This window comes from Pezoporus wallicus, unplaced genomic scaffold (assembly GCF_028554395.1).
Source record: "Pezoporus wallicus isolate ANWC-B61680 ecotype Strahan unplaced genomic scaffold, APGP_CSIRO_Pwel_v1 contig_8294, whole genome shotgun sequence".
NCBI lineage: Eukaryota > Metazoa > Chordata > Aves > Psittaciformes > Psittacidae > Pezoporus > Pezoporus wallicus.
This window is the reverse complement of record NW_026638138.1, coordinates 19,232-35,467: the sequence shown is the minus strand read 5'-3', so window position 1 is coordinate 35,467 and position 16,236 is coordinate 19,232. Positions and strand designations below refer to the sequence as shown.

Genomic DNA, 16,236 nt, shown 5'->3' with positions numbered 1-16,236 from the left:
GAGCTGCAATAGGGGGGAGCAATGGAGGCCATGGGGGGCTTGGGTTGGCTCTGGGAGGCCTATGGAGGCACTGGGGGGCTTTGGGGCCGCCATGGAAGGACGGGGGGGGGCTCTGTGGGTCTCTATGGGGCCCGTGTGGGGCTCTATGGGGTGGGGGGGCTCCGGGGGTCCCCATTAAAGCCCGTGCCCCCCCCCCCCGACTTGCTCTGATCTGCGCCGGGGGGGGAGGATGTGGCTCGGGGTAGGCCGCGTAACCATGGCAACAGGGACGGGAAGGGAGGGGGGCGGAAGTGACGTAGCGGAAGTGGCTGTGGCCACGTGGTGGTGGTGGAGGAGGCAAGATGGCGCGGCCGAACAGGGTGAGGGACGGGGAGGGGACGGGGGAGACGGGGAACGGGAATGGGGGTGGGATATGGGGGTGGGAACGGGATATAGGGACTGGGATGTGGGGATGGGAATGGGATATGGGGATGGGATATGGAGAATGGGATATGTGGTACAGGGAACGGGGTATGGGGGTGGGATATGGGGTATGGGGAATGGAAATGGGTTATGGGGGTGGGATATGGGACACGGGGAATGGGATGTGGGGATGGGGAACGGGATATGGGGGTGGGATATGGGGAATGGGAACGGGAATGGGTTATGGGAATGAGATATGGGATACAGGGAATGGGATATGGGGATGGGATCGGGAGTGGGATATAGGAATGGGATATGGGATACCGGAAATGGGGATGGGAACGGGAATGGGATATGGGGACGTGATCGGGAGTGGGATATGGGATACAGCGAATGGGGATGGCAACGGGAATGGGATATGGGGATGGGATCGGAAGTGGGATAGGGGGATGGGAGATGGGATATGGGATACAGGGAGTGGGATATGGGGATGGGATATGGGATACAGGGAATGGGATGTGGGGATGGGATCGGGAATGGGATATGGGGATGGGATAGGGGATACAGGGAATGGGATATGGAGATGGGATCGGGAGTGGGATATGGGGATGGGATATGGGATACAGGGAGTGGGATATGGGGATGGCAATGGGAATGGGATACGGGGATGGGATATGGGATACAGGGAATGGAATATGGGGATGGGATCGGGAGTGGGATAGGGGGATGGGATATGGGATACAGGGAATGGGATATGGCGATGGGATCGGGAGTGGGATATGGGGATGGGATATGGGATACAGGGAATGGGATATGGCGATGGGATCGGGAGTGGGATATGGGGATGGGATATGGGATACAGGGAATGGGATATGGCGATGGGATATGGGATACAGGGAATGGGATATGGGGATGGGATATGGGATACAGGGAATGGGATATGGGGATGGGATATGGGATACAGGGAATGGGATATGGCGATGGGATCGGGAGTGGGATATGGGGATGGGATATGGGATACAGGGAATGGGATATGGGGATGGGATATGGGATACAGGGAATGGGATATGGTGATGGGATATGGGATACAGGGAGTGGGATATGGCGATGGGATATGGGATACAGGGAATGGGATATGGGGATGGGATATGGGATACAGGGAATGGGATATGGGGATGGGATATGGGATACAGGGAATGGGATATGGGGATGGGATATGGGATACAGGGAATGGGATATGGCGATGGGATATGGGATACAGGGAGTGGGATATGGCGATGGGATATGGGATACAGGGAGTGGGATATGGCGATGGGCCGCAGGAGCAGGCTGCGGGCCGTGGCTTGCGGCCGCCCCGGTGCCGGGGCTCAGCCCCGGGCTCACCCCCCCCGGTCCCCGTTCCCGTCCCGGCAGAGCCGGCGGCAGCGGCGGGAGCGGGCGGCGGCGCGGCTCCGGGCCCAGCAGGACTTCGGCTCCGTGCCCCACTCCTTCGTGCTGGGCCGGGGACGCACCGGGCGCTGCCTCCGCGGCCTCGTGGCCGACGTGCGCCGGGTGCTGGAGCCCTTCACGGCGCGGGCGCTGCGGGTGAGCACCGGGGGACACCAACACCACCACCCCCCCCCCCCCCCAACCAGGGACATGGGGGAGAGGGGGGGCTCATCACAGCCCTGTCCCATCGCATCACATCCATCCCATCACATCCATCCCATCCTGCCCCATCCATCCCGTCCCATCCCATCCATCCTGTCCCATCACATCCATCCCATCCTGCCCCATCCATCACATCCATCTCATCACATCCGTCCCATCACATCCGTCCCATCCTGCCGCATCCATCCCATCACATCCATCCCATCCTGCCCCATCCATCCCATCACATCCCATCCCATCCATCCCATCACATCCCATCCCATCCATCACATCACATCCCATCGCATCCATCCCATCACATCCATCCCATCACATCCATCCCATCGCATCCATCCCATCGCATCCATCCCATCACATCCATCCCATCACATCCATCCCATCGCATCCATCCCATCGCATCCATCCCATCACATCCATCCCATCACATCCATCCCATCACATCCATCCCATCCCATCCTGCGCCATCCATCCCATCACATCCCATCCCATCCATCACATCCATCCCATCACATCCATCCCATCACATCCATCCCATCACATCCATCCCATCACATCCGTCCCATCACATCCATCCCATCACATCCGTCCCATCCCATCCATCCCATCACGTCCATCCCATCGCATCCATCCCATCACATCCATCCCATCGCATCCATCCCATCGCATCCATCCCATCACATCCATCCCATCGCATCCATCCCATCACATCCATCCCATCACATCCATCCCGTCCCATCCATCCCGTCCCATCCATCCATCCTGTTCCATCCCGTCCCATCACATCTATCCCATCCATCCCGTCCCATCCATCCCATCCCATTCTATCCTGTCCCATCCATCCCATCCTATCCTGTTCCATCCCATCCCCACCCTATTCCGTCCTGTCCCATCCATCCCATCCCCATCCCATCCATCCCATCTCATCCCCATCCCTATCCCATCCCATCCCTATCCCATCCATCCCATCCACCCCACCTCATCCCCATCCCCATCCCTGCTCTCCATAGGTGCGGAAAAGCAATTCCCTGAAGGACTTTGTGGCCGTGGCCGGGCCCCTGGGGGTGACGCATTTCCTGGTGTTCAGTAAATCAGCGTCCAGCATCAACCTGGTGAGGCCCGTTCCCAGCATCCCATTCCCAGCATCAACCTGGTGAGGCCCATTCCCAGCATCCCATTCCCAGCATCGCATTCCCAGCATCCCATTCCCAGCATCAACCTGGTGAGGCCCATTCCCGGGATCCCATTCCCAGCATCAACCTGGTGAGGCCCATTCCCAGCATCCCATTCCCAGCATCAACCTGGTGAGGCCCGTTCCCGGGATCCCATTCCCAGCATCCCATTCGCAGCATCAACCTGGTGAGGCCCATTCCCGGGATCCCATTCCCAGCATCCCATTCCCAGCATCAACCTGGTGAGGCCCATTCCCGGGATCCCATTCCCAGCATCCCATTCCCAGTGTCCCATTCCCCATGGCCCATTCCTAGCATCCCATTCCCAGCATCAACCTGGTGAGGCCCGTTCCCGGGATCCCATTCCCAGCATCCCATTCCCAGTGTCCCATTCCCCATGGCCCATTCCCAGCATCCCATTCCCAGCATCAACCTGGTGAGGCCCGTTCCCGGGATCCCATTCCCAGCATCCCATTCGCAGCATCAACCTGGTGAGGCCCATTCCCGGGATCCCATTCCCAGCATCCCATTCCCAGTGTCCCATTCCCCATGGCCCATTCCTAGCATCCCATTCGCAGCATCAACCTGGTGAGGCCCGTTCCTGGTATCCCATTCCCAGCATCCCATTCCCAGCATCAACCTGGTGAGGCCCGTTCCCGGTATCCCATTCCCAGCATCAACCTGGTGAGGCCCATTCCCGGTATCCCATTCCCAGCATCAACCTGGTGAGGCCCATTCCCAGTATCCCATTCCCAGTATCCCATTCCCAGCATCAACCTGGGGAGGCCCATTCCCAGTATCCCATTCCCAGCATCAACCTATTGAGGCCCATTCCTGGTATCCCATTCCCAGCATCAACCTGGTGAGGCCCATTCCTGGTATCCCATTCCCAGCATCCCATTCCCAGCATCAACCTGGTGAGGCCCATTCCTGGTATCCCATTCCCAGTATCCCATTTCCAGCATCCCAATCCCAGCATCCCATTCCCAGTATCCCATTCCCAGTGTCCCATTCCCAGTGTCCCATTCCCAGTGTCCCATTCCCAGCGTCCCATTCCTGTCCCATTCCCAGTGTCCCATTCCCAGTGTTCCATTCCTGTCCCATTCCCAGTGTCCCATTCCCAGTGTCCCATTCCTGTCCCATTCCCAGTGTCCCATTCCCAGTGTCCCATTCCTGTCCCATTCCCAGTGTCTCATTCCCAGTGTCCCATTCCCAGTGTTCCATTCCTGTCCCATTCCCAGTGTCCCATTCCCAGTGTCCCATTCCCAGTGTCCCATTCCCAGTGTCCCCATCACACGCAGATGATGACAAAAGCTCCTTGAATCCACACCGTGATTCCAAGCAAAGTAAACGCACTGATGCGGCTGTGCCGGGGACCGGGAATGGTGGCACCCATGGGACACCGGTGGTGGCACCCATGGGACACTGATGGTGGTGGTGGCACCCACGGGACGCTGGTGGTGGCACCCATGGGACATTGGTGGTGGTGGCACCCATTGGACACCAGTGGTGGCACCCATGGGACACTGATGGTGGTGGTGGCACCCATGGGACACCGGTGGTGGTGGCACCCATTGGTCACCAGTGGTGGCACCCATGGGACACTGATGGTGGCACGCATGGGACACCGATGGTGGTGGTGGCACCCATGGGACACTGATGGTGGCACCCATGGGACACCGATGGTGGTGGTGGCACCCATGGGACACTGATGGTGGCACCCATTGGACACCAGTGGTGGCACCCATGGGACACTGATGGTGGCACGCATGGGACACCGGTGGTGGTGGCACCCATGGGACACTGATGGCGGTGGCACCCATGGGACACTGATGGTGGTGGTGGCACCCATGGGACACCGATGGTGGTGGCACCCATGGGACACTGATGGTGGTGGTGGCACCCATGGGACACTGATGGTGGTGGTGGCACCCATGGGACACCGATGGTGGTGGTGGCACCCATGGGACACTGATGGTGGCACCCATGGGACACCGATGGTGGCACCCTTGTCACTGGTTCCTCTTCCCCCACCCCACAGAAGGTGTTCCGGCTGCCCGGGGGCCCGACCTTGACCTTCAAAGTGATGGAGGTGGGTGCTCATCTTCATCCCCTGCTCATCCTCATCCCTTCCTCATCCTCATGACCCCTCATCCCCATCGCTCCTCATCCCCATCCCCTCCTCATCCTCTTCTCATCCTCACCCCTTCCTCATCCTCATCCCTTCCTCATCCTCATCCCTTCCTCATCCTCATGACCCCTCATCCGCATCGCTCCTCATCCCCATCCCCTCCTCATCCTCTTCTCATCCTCACCCCTTCCTCATCCTCATCCCTTCCTCATCCTCATGACCCCTCATCCCCATCCCCTCCTCATCCTCACCCCTTCCTCGTTCTCGTCCCCTCCTCATCCTCACCCCCTCCCCATCCTTATTCCTCGTCCTCACCCCCTCCTCATCCTCATCCCTACCTCATTCTCATTGCTCCTCATCCTCATCCTTCTTCATCCTCTTCCCCTCCTCATCCTCACCCCCTCATCTCCATCCCTCCTCATCCTCACCCCTCCTCCTCCCCCCCACCCCCATCCCTCCTTATCCTCACCCCCTCCCCATCCTCACCCCTTCCTCCCTCATCCTCACCCGCTCCTCCTCTTCCCTCCTCCTCCTCACCCCTTCCTCATCCTCACCCCCTCCTCATCCTCACCCACCCCCTCCTCACCCCCCCATCCCCATCGTTCCTCCTCCTCATCCCCATCCTTCCTCATCCTCACCCCTTCTCATCCTCACCCCTCCCCATCCTCACCCCTTCCTCCTCATCCCCTTCCTTCCTCATCCTCATCCTCACCCATCCCCCTCCTCACCCCCCCATCCCCATCCCTCCTCCTCCTCATCCCCTTCCTTCCTCACCCTCACCCCCTCCTCATCCTCACCCCTTCCTCATCCCCTTCCTCAACCTCATCCTCACCTGCTCCTCCTCCTCACCCATCCCCCTCCTCACCCCCCCCCATCCCCATCCCTCCTCCTCCTCATCCCCATCCCTCATCCTCACCCCTTCCTCATCCCCTTCCTTCCTCATCCTCACCTGCTCCTCCTCTTCACCCCTCCTCTTCCTCACCCATCCCCCTCCTCACCCCCATCCCTCCTCCTCCTCACCCCCTCCTTCTCACCCCCTCATTTCCATCCCTCCTCCTCCCCAGCCTTCCTCATCCCCATCCCTCCCCCTCCTCACCCCCCCATCCCCATCCCTCCTCCTCCTCATCCCCATCCCTCATCCTCACCCCCTCCCCATCCTCACCCCTTCCTCATCCCCTTCCTTCCTCATCCCCATCCCTTCCTCATCCCCTTCCTTCCTCATCCTCACCCCTTCCTCATCCCCTTCCTTCCTCATCCTCATCCTCACCTGCTCCTCCTCCTCACCCATCCCCCTCCTCACCCCTTCCTCATCCCCTTCCTTCCTCATCCTCACCCCCTTCTCATCCTCACCCCCTCCCCATCCTCACCCCCTCCCCATCCTCTCTCATTCCTCTTCCCCTTCCTTCCTCATCCTCACCCCCTCCCCATCCTCCTCCTTCCTCATCCCCCTCCTTCCTCATCCCCATCCCTTCCTCATCCCCTTCCTTCCTCATCCTCATCCCTTCCTCATCCCCTTCCTTCCTCATCCTCATCCTCACCTGCTCCTCCTCCTCACCCATCCCCCTCCTCACCCCTTCCTCATCCCCTTCCTTCCTCATCCCCATCCTCACCCCTTCCTCATCCCCATCCCTCATCCTCACCCCTTCCTCATCCCCTTCCTTCCTCATCCTCATCCTCACCCCTTCCTCATCCCCTTCCTCATCCCCATCCCTCATCCTCACCCCTTCCTCATCCCCTTCCTTCCTCATCCTCATCCTCACCCCTTCCTCATCCCCTTCCTCATCCTCATCCTCACCCCTTCCTCATCCCCTTCCTTCCTCATCTTCATCCTCACCCCTTCCTCATCCCCTTCCTTCCTCATCCTCCCCCCGCTCCCCCCCCAGTACTCCCTCCTGCGGGACGTGGTGTCCGCGCAGCGCCGGCACCGCATGCACGAGCAGCAGTTCCGCTGCCCCCCGCTCCTGGTGCTCAGCAACTTCGGGCTGCAGCACATCCACGTCAAGCTCATGGCCAGCACCTTCCAGCACCTCTTCCCCTCCATCAACGTGCACACGGTGCGTGCGGGAGGGGCGGGGGCACCCATGGGTGCTGCGGGCGCGCGTCTCTTCATCCTCCTCCTCCTCCTCCTCGTGCAGGTGAACCTCAACAGCATCAAGCGCTGCGTGCTCGTCACCTACGAGGCGGACACGCAGCTCCTGCACTTCAGGCACTAGTGAGTGGCTTCCTCGTGCGCCTGCAGAGCGCCCTGGCCTCTTCCTCCTCCTCCTTTCCCTCTTCCTCCTCCTTCTCTTCCTCCTCTTCCTCCTCCTCCTCTTCCTCCTCCTCTTTCTCCTTCTCCTTTCCCTCTTCCTTCTCCTCTTCCTCCTTCTTTTCCTCTTCTTCCTCCTGCTCCTTCTCTTCCTCCTCCTTTCCCTCTTCATCCTCCTCCTTTCCCTCTTCCTTCTCCTTTCCCTCTTCCTTCTCCTCCTTTCCCTCTTCCTCCTCCACCTCTTCCTCCTCTTCCTCCTCCTCTTTCTCCTCCTCCTTTCCCTCTTCCTTCTCCTCTTCCTCCTCCTCCTCCTTCTCTTCTTCCTCCTTTCCCTCTTTCTCCTCCTCCTTTCCCTCTTCCTCCTCCTTTCCCTCTTCCTCCTCCTCCTCTTCCTCCTCCTCTTTCTCCTTCTCCTTTCCCTCTTCCTTCTCTTCCTCCTTCTTTTCCTATTCTTCATCCTCCTTTCCCTCTTCCTCCTCCTCCTTTCCCTCGTCCTCCTCCTCCTCTTCCTCCTCTTTCTCCTTCTCTTCCTCCTCCTCTTCCTCCCCTTTCTCCTCCTTTTCCTCCTCCTCCTCCTTCTCTTCCTCTTCCTCCTCCTCCTTTCCCTCTTCCTCCTCTTCTTCCTCCTCCTCTTCATCCTCCTCTTCTTCCTCCTTGTCCTCTTTCTCCTCTTCCTCCTCCTCCTTTTCCTCCTCTTCCTCCTTCTTCTCTTTCTCCTTTTCCTCCTCCTCTTCCTCGTTCTCTTCCTTTTCCTCCTCCTCCTCCTTTCCCTGTTTCTCCTCTTCCTATTCCTTTTCTTCCTCTTCCTCTTTTCTCTCTTCCTCCTTCTCTTCCTTTTCTTCCCCCTCCTTTCCCTCCTCCCCTTCCTTTTCCTCCTTCTCCTTTCCCCCTTCCTTCTCCTATTCCTTTTTCTCCTCCTCCTTTCCCTCTTCCTTCCCTTTCTTCTCTTTTCCCTCCTCTTCCTCCTCCTTTTCCCCCTCCTTTCCCTCTTCCCCCTCCCTTTCCTCCTCCTCCTTTCCCCCTTCCTTCTACTCTTCCCTTTCCTCCTCTTCCTCCCCGCAGCAGCGTCAAGGTGGTCCCCGTGGGAGTGAGCAAAGGCCTCAAGAAGCTGCTGCAGGAGAAGTTCCCCAACATGAGCCGCTTGGAGGACATCAGCGAGCTCCTGGTCAAGTACGGGTCCATGGGGACACCCATAGGGACACCCATGGGGGCACCCATAGAGGCACCCATAGGGACACCCAAGGGGACACCCATAGAGGCACCCATAGGGACACCCAAGGGGACACCCATAGAGGCACCCATAGGGACACCCAAGGGGACACCCATAGAGGCACCCATAGGGACACCCAAGGGGGCACCCATAGGGATACCCATGGGGGCACCCAAGGGGACACCCATAGAGGCACCCATAGGGACACCCATAGGGACACCCATAGAGGCACCCATAGGGACACCCAAGGGGACACCCATAGAGGCACCCATAGGGACACCCAAGGGGACACCCATAGAGGCACCCATAGGGACACCCAAGGGGACACCCATAGAGGGACATCAAGGGGACACCCATAGAGGCACCCATAGGGACACCCAAGGGGACACCCATAGAGGCACCCATAGGGACATCCAGGGGACACCCATAGAGGCACCCATAGGGACACCCAAGGGGACACCCATAGAGGCACCCATAGGGACACCCAGGGGGGCACCCATAGGGATACCCATGGGGGCACCCATGGGGGCACCCAAGGGGACACCCATAGAGGCACCCATAGGGACACCCATAGGGACACCCATAGAGGCACCCATAGGGACACCCAAGGGGACACCCATAGAGGCACCCATAGGGACACCCAAGGGGACACCCATAGAGGGACATCAAGGGGACACCCATAGAGGCACCCATAGGGACATCAAGGGGACACCCATAGAGACACCCATAGGGACATCAAGGGGACACCCATAGGGACACCCATGGGGACACCAATGGGGACACCCATAGAGGCACCCATAGGGACATCAAGGGGACACCCATGGGGACACCAATGGGGACACCCATGGGGACACCCAGGGGGGTCCGAGCCCATTCCCACCCCGTTCCGCAGGGACCTGAACCTCTCGGAGAGCGAAGCGGAGCAGGATGGGCCCCACAACGTGACCGAGCTGCCCCAGGCCTGCGCGGGCCGAGGCAACGCCAAGGCTCAGCAGAGCGCCGTGCGCCTCACCGAGGTGCGTGTCTCATCCCGGCTCCATCGGGATCCATTGGGATCCACTGGGATCCATTGGGATCCATTGGAATCCATCGGGATCCCGGCTCCATTGGGCTCCTGGTTCTGTTGGGATCCTGTCTCCATTGGGATCCCGGCTCCATCGGGATCCCGGCTCCATTGGGCTCCTGGTTTTGTTGGGATCCTGTCTCCATTGGGATCCTGGCTCCATCGGGATCCATTGGGATCCATTGGAATCCATCGGGATCCCGGCTCCATTGGGCTCCCGGTTCTGTTGGGATCCTGTCTCCATTGGGATCCCGGATCCATCAGGATCCCCTGGGATCCACTGGGATCCATTGGGATCCATCAGGATCCCGGCTCCATTGGGCTCCCGGTTCTGTTGGGATCCTGTCTCCATTGGGATCCCGGATCCATCAGGATCCACTGGGATCCACTGGGATCCATTGGGATCCATCGGGATCCCGGCTCCATTGGGCTTCCGGTTCTGTTGGGATCCTGTCTCCATTGGGATCCCGGCTCCATCGGGATCCATTGGGATCCATTGGAATCCATCGGGATCCCAGCTCCATTGGGCTCCTGGTTCTGTTGGGATCCTGTCTCCATTGGGATCCCGGATCCATCAGGATCCCCTGGGATCCACTGGGATCCATTGGAATCCATCGGGATCCCGGCTCCATTGGGCTTCCGGTTCTGTTGGGATCCTGTCTCCATTGGGATCCCGGATCCATCAGGATCCACTGGGATCCACTGGGATCCATTGGGATCCATTGGGATCCCGGCTCCATTGGGCTCCCGGTTCTGTTGGGATCCTGTCTCCATTGGGATCCCAGCTCCATCGGGATCCCGGCTCCATTGGGCTCCTGGTTCTATTGGGATCCTGTCTCCATTGGGATCCCAGCTCCATCAGGATCCCGGCTCCATTGGGCTCCTGGTTCTATTGGGATCCCATCTCTATCGGGATCCCGGCTCCATCGGGATCCATTGGGATCCACTGGGATCCATTGGAGTCCATCGGGATCCCAGCTCTATTGGAATCCCGGTTCTGTTGGGATCCTGTCTCCATTGGGATCCCAGCTCCATCGGGATCCCGGCTCCATTGGGCTCCCGGTTCTGTTGGGATCCTGTCTCCATTGGGATCCCAGCTCCATCGGGATCCCGGCTCCATTGGGCTCCTGGTTCTATTGGGATCCTGTCTCCATCGGGATCCCAGCTCCATGGGGATCCCAGCTCTATTGGGATCCATTGGGCTCCTGGCTCTATTGGGATCCCAGCTCCATTGGGGTCCTGGCTCCATCAGGATCCCAGCTCCATCGGGATCCCAGCTCTATTGGAATCCATTGGGCTCCTGGCTCTATTGGGATCCCAGCTCCATTGGGGTCCTGGCTCCATCAGGATCCCAGCTCCATTGGGATCCCAGCTCTATTGGGATCCATTGGGCTCCTGGCTCTATTGGGATCCCAGCTCCATTGGGCGCCCGGCTCCATCAGGATCCCGGCTCCATCAGGATCCCGGATCCATTGGGCTCCATTGGGCTCCCGGCTCCATGGGAATCCATGGGGATCCCGGCTCCATGGGGATCCCGGATCCATTGGGCTCCATTGGGACCCATTGGACTCCCGGCTCCATGGGGATCCCGGATCCATTGGGCTCCATTGGGACCCATTGGACTCCCGGCTCCATGGGGATCCCGGATCCATTGGGCTCCATTGGGACCCATTGGACTCCCGGCTCCATGGGGATCCCGGATCCATTGGGCTCCATTGGGACCCATTGGGCTCCCGGCTCCATGGGGCTCCATGGGGATCCATGGGGATCCATCGCATCCCATTGCTCTTCCCACAGATCGGGCCCCGCATGACGCTGCGGCTCTGCAAGGTGGAGGAGGGGCTGGCGCAGGGCAATGTGCTCTACCACGGCTTCGGTGAGTGCTCACTGTGGGTGCTGAGCGGGTCCCTGGGTGCTCACTGGGTGCTCTCACTGGGTGCTCACTGGGTGCTCATTGGGTGCTCTCACTGGGTGCTCTCACTGGGTGCTCATTGGGTGCTCATTGGGTGCTCTCACTGGGTGCTCATTGGGTGCTCATTGGGTGCTCTCACTGGGTGCTCTCACTGGGTGCTCTCACTGGGTGCTCATTGGGTGCTCATTGGGTGCTCTCACTGGGTGCTCATTGGGTGCTCATTGGGTGCTCTCACTGGGTGCTCTCACTGGGTGCTCATTGGGTGCTCATTGGGTGCTCTCACTGGGTGCTCATTGGGTGCTCATTGGGTGCTCTCACTGGGTGCTCTCACTGGGTGCTCTCACTGGGTGCTCTCACTGGGTGCTCATTGGGTGCTCTCACTGGGTGCTCTCACTGGGTGCTCATTGGGTGCTCTCACTGGGTGCTCATTGGGTGCTCATTGGGTGCTCTCACTGGGTGCTCATTGGGTGCTCATTGGGTGCTCTCACTGGGTGCTCATTGGGTGCTCTCACTGGGTGCTCTCACTGGGTGCTCATTGGGTGCTCTCACTGGGTGCTCATTGGGTGCTCTCACTGGGTGCTCTCACTGGGTGCTCCTTGGGTGCTCTCACTGGGTGCTCTCACTGGGTGCTCATTGGGTGCTCTCGCTGGGTCCCTGGGTACTCTCACTGGGTGCTCTCATTGGATGCTCTCACTGGGTCCCTGGGTGCTCTCACTGGGTGCTCATTGGGTGCTCTCACTGGGTCCCTGGGTGCTCTCACTGGGTGCTCATTGGGTGCTCTCGCTGGGTCCCTGGGTGCTCTCACTGGGTGCTCTCACTGGGTGCTCTCACTGGGTCCCTGGGTGCTCTCACTGGGTGCTCATTGGGTGCTCTCACTGGGTGCTCTCATTGGGTGCTCTCACTGGGTGCTCTCACTGGGTGCTCATTGGGTGCTCTCACTGGGTGCTCTCATTGGGTGCTCTCACTGGGTGCTCTCACTGGGTCCCTGGGTGCTCTCACTGGGTGCTCATTGGGTGCTCACTGGGTGCTCTCGCTGGGTCCCTGGGTGCTCTCACTGGGTGCTCTCACTGGGTGCTCTCACTGGGTCCCTGGGTGCTCTCACTGGGTGCTCTCACTGGGTGCTCTCACTGGGTGCTCACTGGGTGCTCTCACTGGGTCCCTGGGTGCTCTCACTGGGTGCTCCTTGGGTGCTGAGCGCCTCTCCCCGCAGTGCACAAGCCCGAGGCCGAGGTTCGGGCGCTGCTGGCTCGGCAGGAGGCGAAGCTGCAGCTCCGGGCCCAGCGGCGCCAGCGCCAGGAGGAGGCCGTGGAGCGCAAGCGGCGGCAGCGGCAGGCGCAGCGGTGAGAGCAAGGGGGCACGGCGCAATGGGGCACGGCGCAATGGGGCACGGTGCAGTGGGGCACGGCGCAATGGGGCACGGCGCAATGGGGCATGGTGCAATGGGGCATGGCGCAATGGGGCACGGCGCAGTGGGGTGCACAATGGGGCATGGCGCAATGGGGCACGGCGCAGTGGGGTGCACAATGGGGCACGGTGCAGTGGGGCACGGCGCAATGGGGCACGGCGCAATGGGGCATGGCGCAGTGGGGTGCACAATGGGGCACGGCGCAATGGGGCACAGCACAAGGGGGCATGGCGCAACGGTGCAAGGGGTCACAGCGCAAGGGGGCGCGCAAGGGGGTACAGCACAATGGGGCACTGCTCAGCGGTGAGCGCAATGGGGCACGGTGCAGTGGGGCACGGTGCAATGGGGCGCTGCTCAGTGGTGAGCGCAGTGGGGCACAGCGCAATGGGGCGCTGCTCAGCGGTGAGCGCAGGGAGGGCGCAGCACAATGGGGCGCTGCGCAATGGAGCACGGTGCAATGGGGTGTGCAATGGGGCACAGCGCAATGGGGCACGGTGCAATGGGGCGCTGCGCAATGGGGCGCTGCTCAGCGGTGAGCGCAGGGAGGGCGCAGCGCAATGGGGCGTGCAATGGGGCACGGTGCAATGGGGCGCTGCGCAATGGGGCACGGTGCAATGGGGCACAGCGCAATGGGGCACGGTGCAATGGGGCGCTGCGCAATGGGGCACGGCGCAATGGGGCGCTGCGCAATGGGGCACGGTGCAATGGGGCGCTGCGCAATGGGGCACGGCGCAATGGGGCGCTGCGCAATGGGGCACGGCGCAATGGAGCACGGTGCAATGGGGTGTGCAATGGGGCACAGCGCAATGGGGCACGGTGCAATGGGGCGCTGCGCAATGGGGCGCTGCTCAGCGGCGAGCGCAGCGCCACCGTGAGGCTCGGTCCGTACCGCAGGGAGAGGAGCCTGGAGGGGATGCGGCGGAAGCAGCAGGAGCAGGAGCAGGAGCAGGAGCAGGATGGGGACAGCGGCGCTGAGGACCCCGGTGCTCCGGAGCAGGATGCGGCCCAGGAGGAGGAGGAGGAGGAGAGCGATGCTGAGCACTACCGGAGGGAGGTGGGCGCGGAGCCGGATCAGGGTGAGTCCGGGCTGGGGGGCACCCCCCTTGTCCTGCCCCATCCCCGCTGTGGCTGAGGAGAACGCACCGAGCTCGAGCTTGCAGTGAGGGGCTCAAAGTAAACGCGCTGACACAGCACAGCACCGGCCCCAGCACCCCCCGCATAGGGACCCCCCTTTATACTGACCCCCTTTATACTGACCCCCTTTATAGTGACCCCCCTTTATACTGACCCCCTTTATAGTGACCCCCCCTTTATACTGACCCCCTTTATAGTGACCCCCCCTTTATACTGACCCCCTTTATAGTGACCCCCCTTTATACTGACCCCCCCTTTATACTGACCCCCCTTTATAGTGACCCCCCTTTATACTGACCCCCCCTTTATAGTGACCCCCCTTTATACTGACCCCCCTTTATACTGACCCTTTATACTGACCCCCTTTATACTGACCCTTTATACTGACCCCTTTATAGTGACCCCCTTTATAGTGACCCCCCTTTATACTGACCCCCTTTATAGTGACCCCCCCTTTACACTGACCCCTTTATAGTGACCCCCCCTTTATACTGACCCCTTTTTAGTGACCCCCCCTTTATACTGACCCCCCTTTACACTGACCCCTTTATAGTGACCCCCCCTTTACACTGACCCCTTTATAGTGACCCCCCTTTATAGGGACCCCCCCTTTATACTGACCCCTTTATAGTGACCCCCCCTTTACACTGACCCCTTTATAGTGACCCCCTCTTTACACTGACCCCTTTATAGTGAGCCCCCCTTTACACTGATCCCTTTATAGTGACCACCCTTTACACTGACCCCCCTTTATAGTGACACCCCCTTTACACTGACCCCCCTTTATAGTGAGCCCCCCTTTACACTGACCCCGTTTATAGTGACCCCCTTTACTCTTTATAGTGACCCACCCTTTACCCTTTATACTGACCCCCCCTTTATACTGACCCCCCCCATTACTCTTTAGTGACCCCCTTTTATAGTGACCCACCCTTTACCCTTTATAGGGATCGCCCTTTATACTGACCCCCCTTACCACATTACCCTTTATAGGGATCCCCCTTTATACTGACCCCCCCCCTTTACACTGACCACCACATTACCCATTATAGAGACCCTTTATACTGACCCCCCCTTCTATAGTGACCATCCCTTTACAGGGATCCCCCTTTATACTGACCCCCCCTTTATAGTGACCCCCCCTTTACACTGACATTACCCATTATAGTGACCCCCCTTTACACTGACCCCCCTTTATACTGACCCCCCCTTTTATAATGACCCCCCCTTTACACTGACCACATTACCCATTACAGTGACCCCTTTATACTGACCCCCCTTTTACAGTGACCCCCCCTTTTATGGTGACCCACCCGTTACCCTTTATAGGGATCCCCTTTATACTGACCCCCCTTTTACAGTGACCCCCCCTTTATGGTGACCCACCCGTTACCCTTTATATGGATCCCCCTTTATACTGACCCCCTTTTATACTGACCCCCCCCTTTTATAGCGACCCCCCTTTACACTGACCCCCCCTTTGCTTCCCCCCCCCCTTCAAGACCTGTTCCCCAACCCCAACAAGAGGAAGCGTCTCCCATCGCGCCCTGCCCGGCTCCGCAAGCGCCGGCGCCGCATCCCACCGGAGCATCCCACCGCTTCCAACCCTCCCAGGGCCCAAAGGAAGCTGCTGCCCAAGGGGAAAACCATATTCCAGAGGCTGGGATGTGCCAGGAAGGGAAAGCGCTGAGGGACCGGGATCGGGATCGGGACCCGACCCCACACACCACCCCGGCCCTATTGCTGTGCAATACATGGCTTGGAAGGACTTGCTTGTGGTTGTGCTTGGGGGGAACTGGGCTCTTCCCACTTTTCCATGCTGCCACAATGGGATCAGGAAGGAGATGGGAGCTCCTCTGTGTCCCCCCCCCCCCCAATAATGACCCCAAAGAGGGGCAGGATGCGACCCTGC

General features: G+C 59.9%; 1 protein-coding gene across 1 annotated transcript; it reads left to right on the top strand.

Moving 5' to 3' along the window:
* Positions 1 to 1,707: 1,707 nt before the first annotated feature.
* On the top strand, positions 1,708 to 16,014 carry PPAN (peter pan homolog). The gene is made up of 11 exons (XM_057409667.1): positions 1,708 to 1,986; positions 3,060 to 3,161; positions 5,263 to 5,313; positions 7,236 to 7,406; positions 7,488 to 7,564; positions 8,663 to 8,770; positions 9,703 to 9,826; positions 11,671 to 11,749; positions 12,996 to 13,125; positions 14,043 to 14,266; positions 15,827 to 16,014. The coding sequence occupies exons 1-11, from the start codon at positions 1,708 to 1,710 to the stop codon at positions 16,012 to 16,014; spliced, it is 1,533 nt and encodes a 510-aa protein (XP_057265650.1).
* Positions 16,015 to 16,236: the final 222 nt, after the last annotated feature.

Excerpts from the sequence above, each read along its gene's own strand:
- PPAN (XM_057409667.1), top strand. The coding sequence starts at position 1,708 with ATGGCGATGGGCCGCAGGAGCAGGCTGCGGGCCGTGGCTTGCGGCCGC. Across the intron at positions 5,314-7,235 it reads TGACCTTCAAAGTGATGGAG|TACTCCCTCCTGCGGGACGT; the intron begins GTGGGTGCTCAT and ends CTCCCCCCCCAG. Across the intron at positions 7,565-8,662 it reads CTCCTGCACTTCAGGCACTA|CAGCGTCAAGGTGGTCCCCG; the intron begins GTGAGTGGCTTC and ends TCCTCCCCGCAG.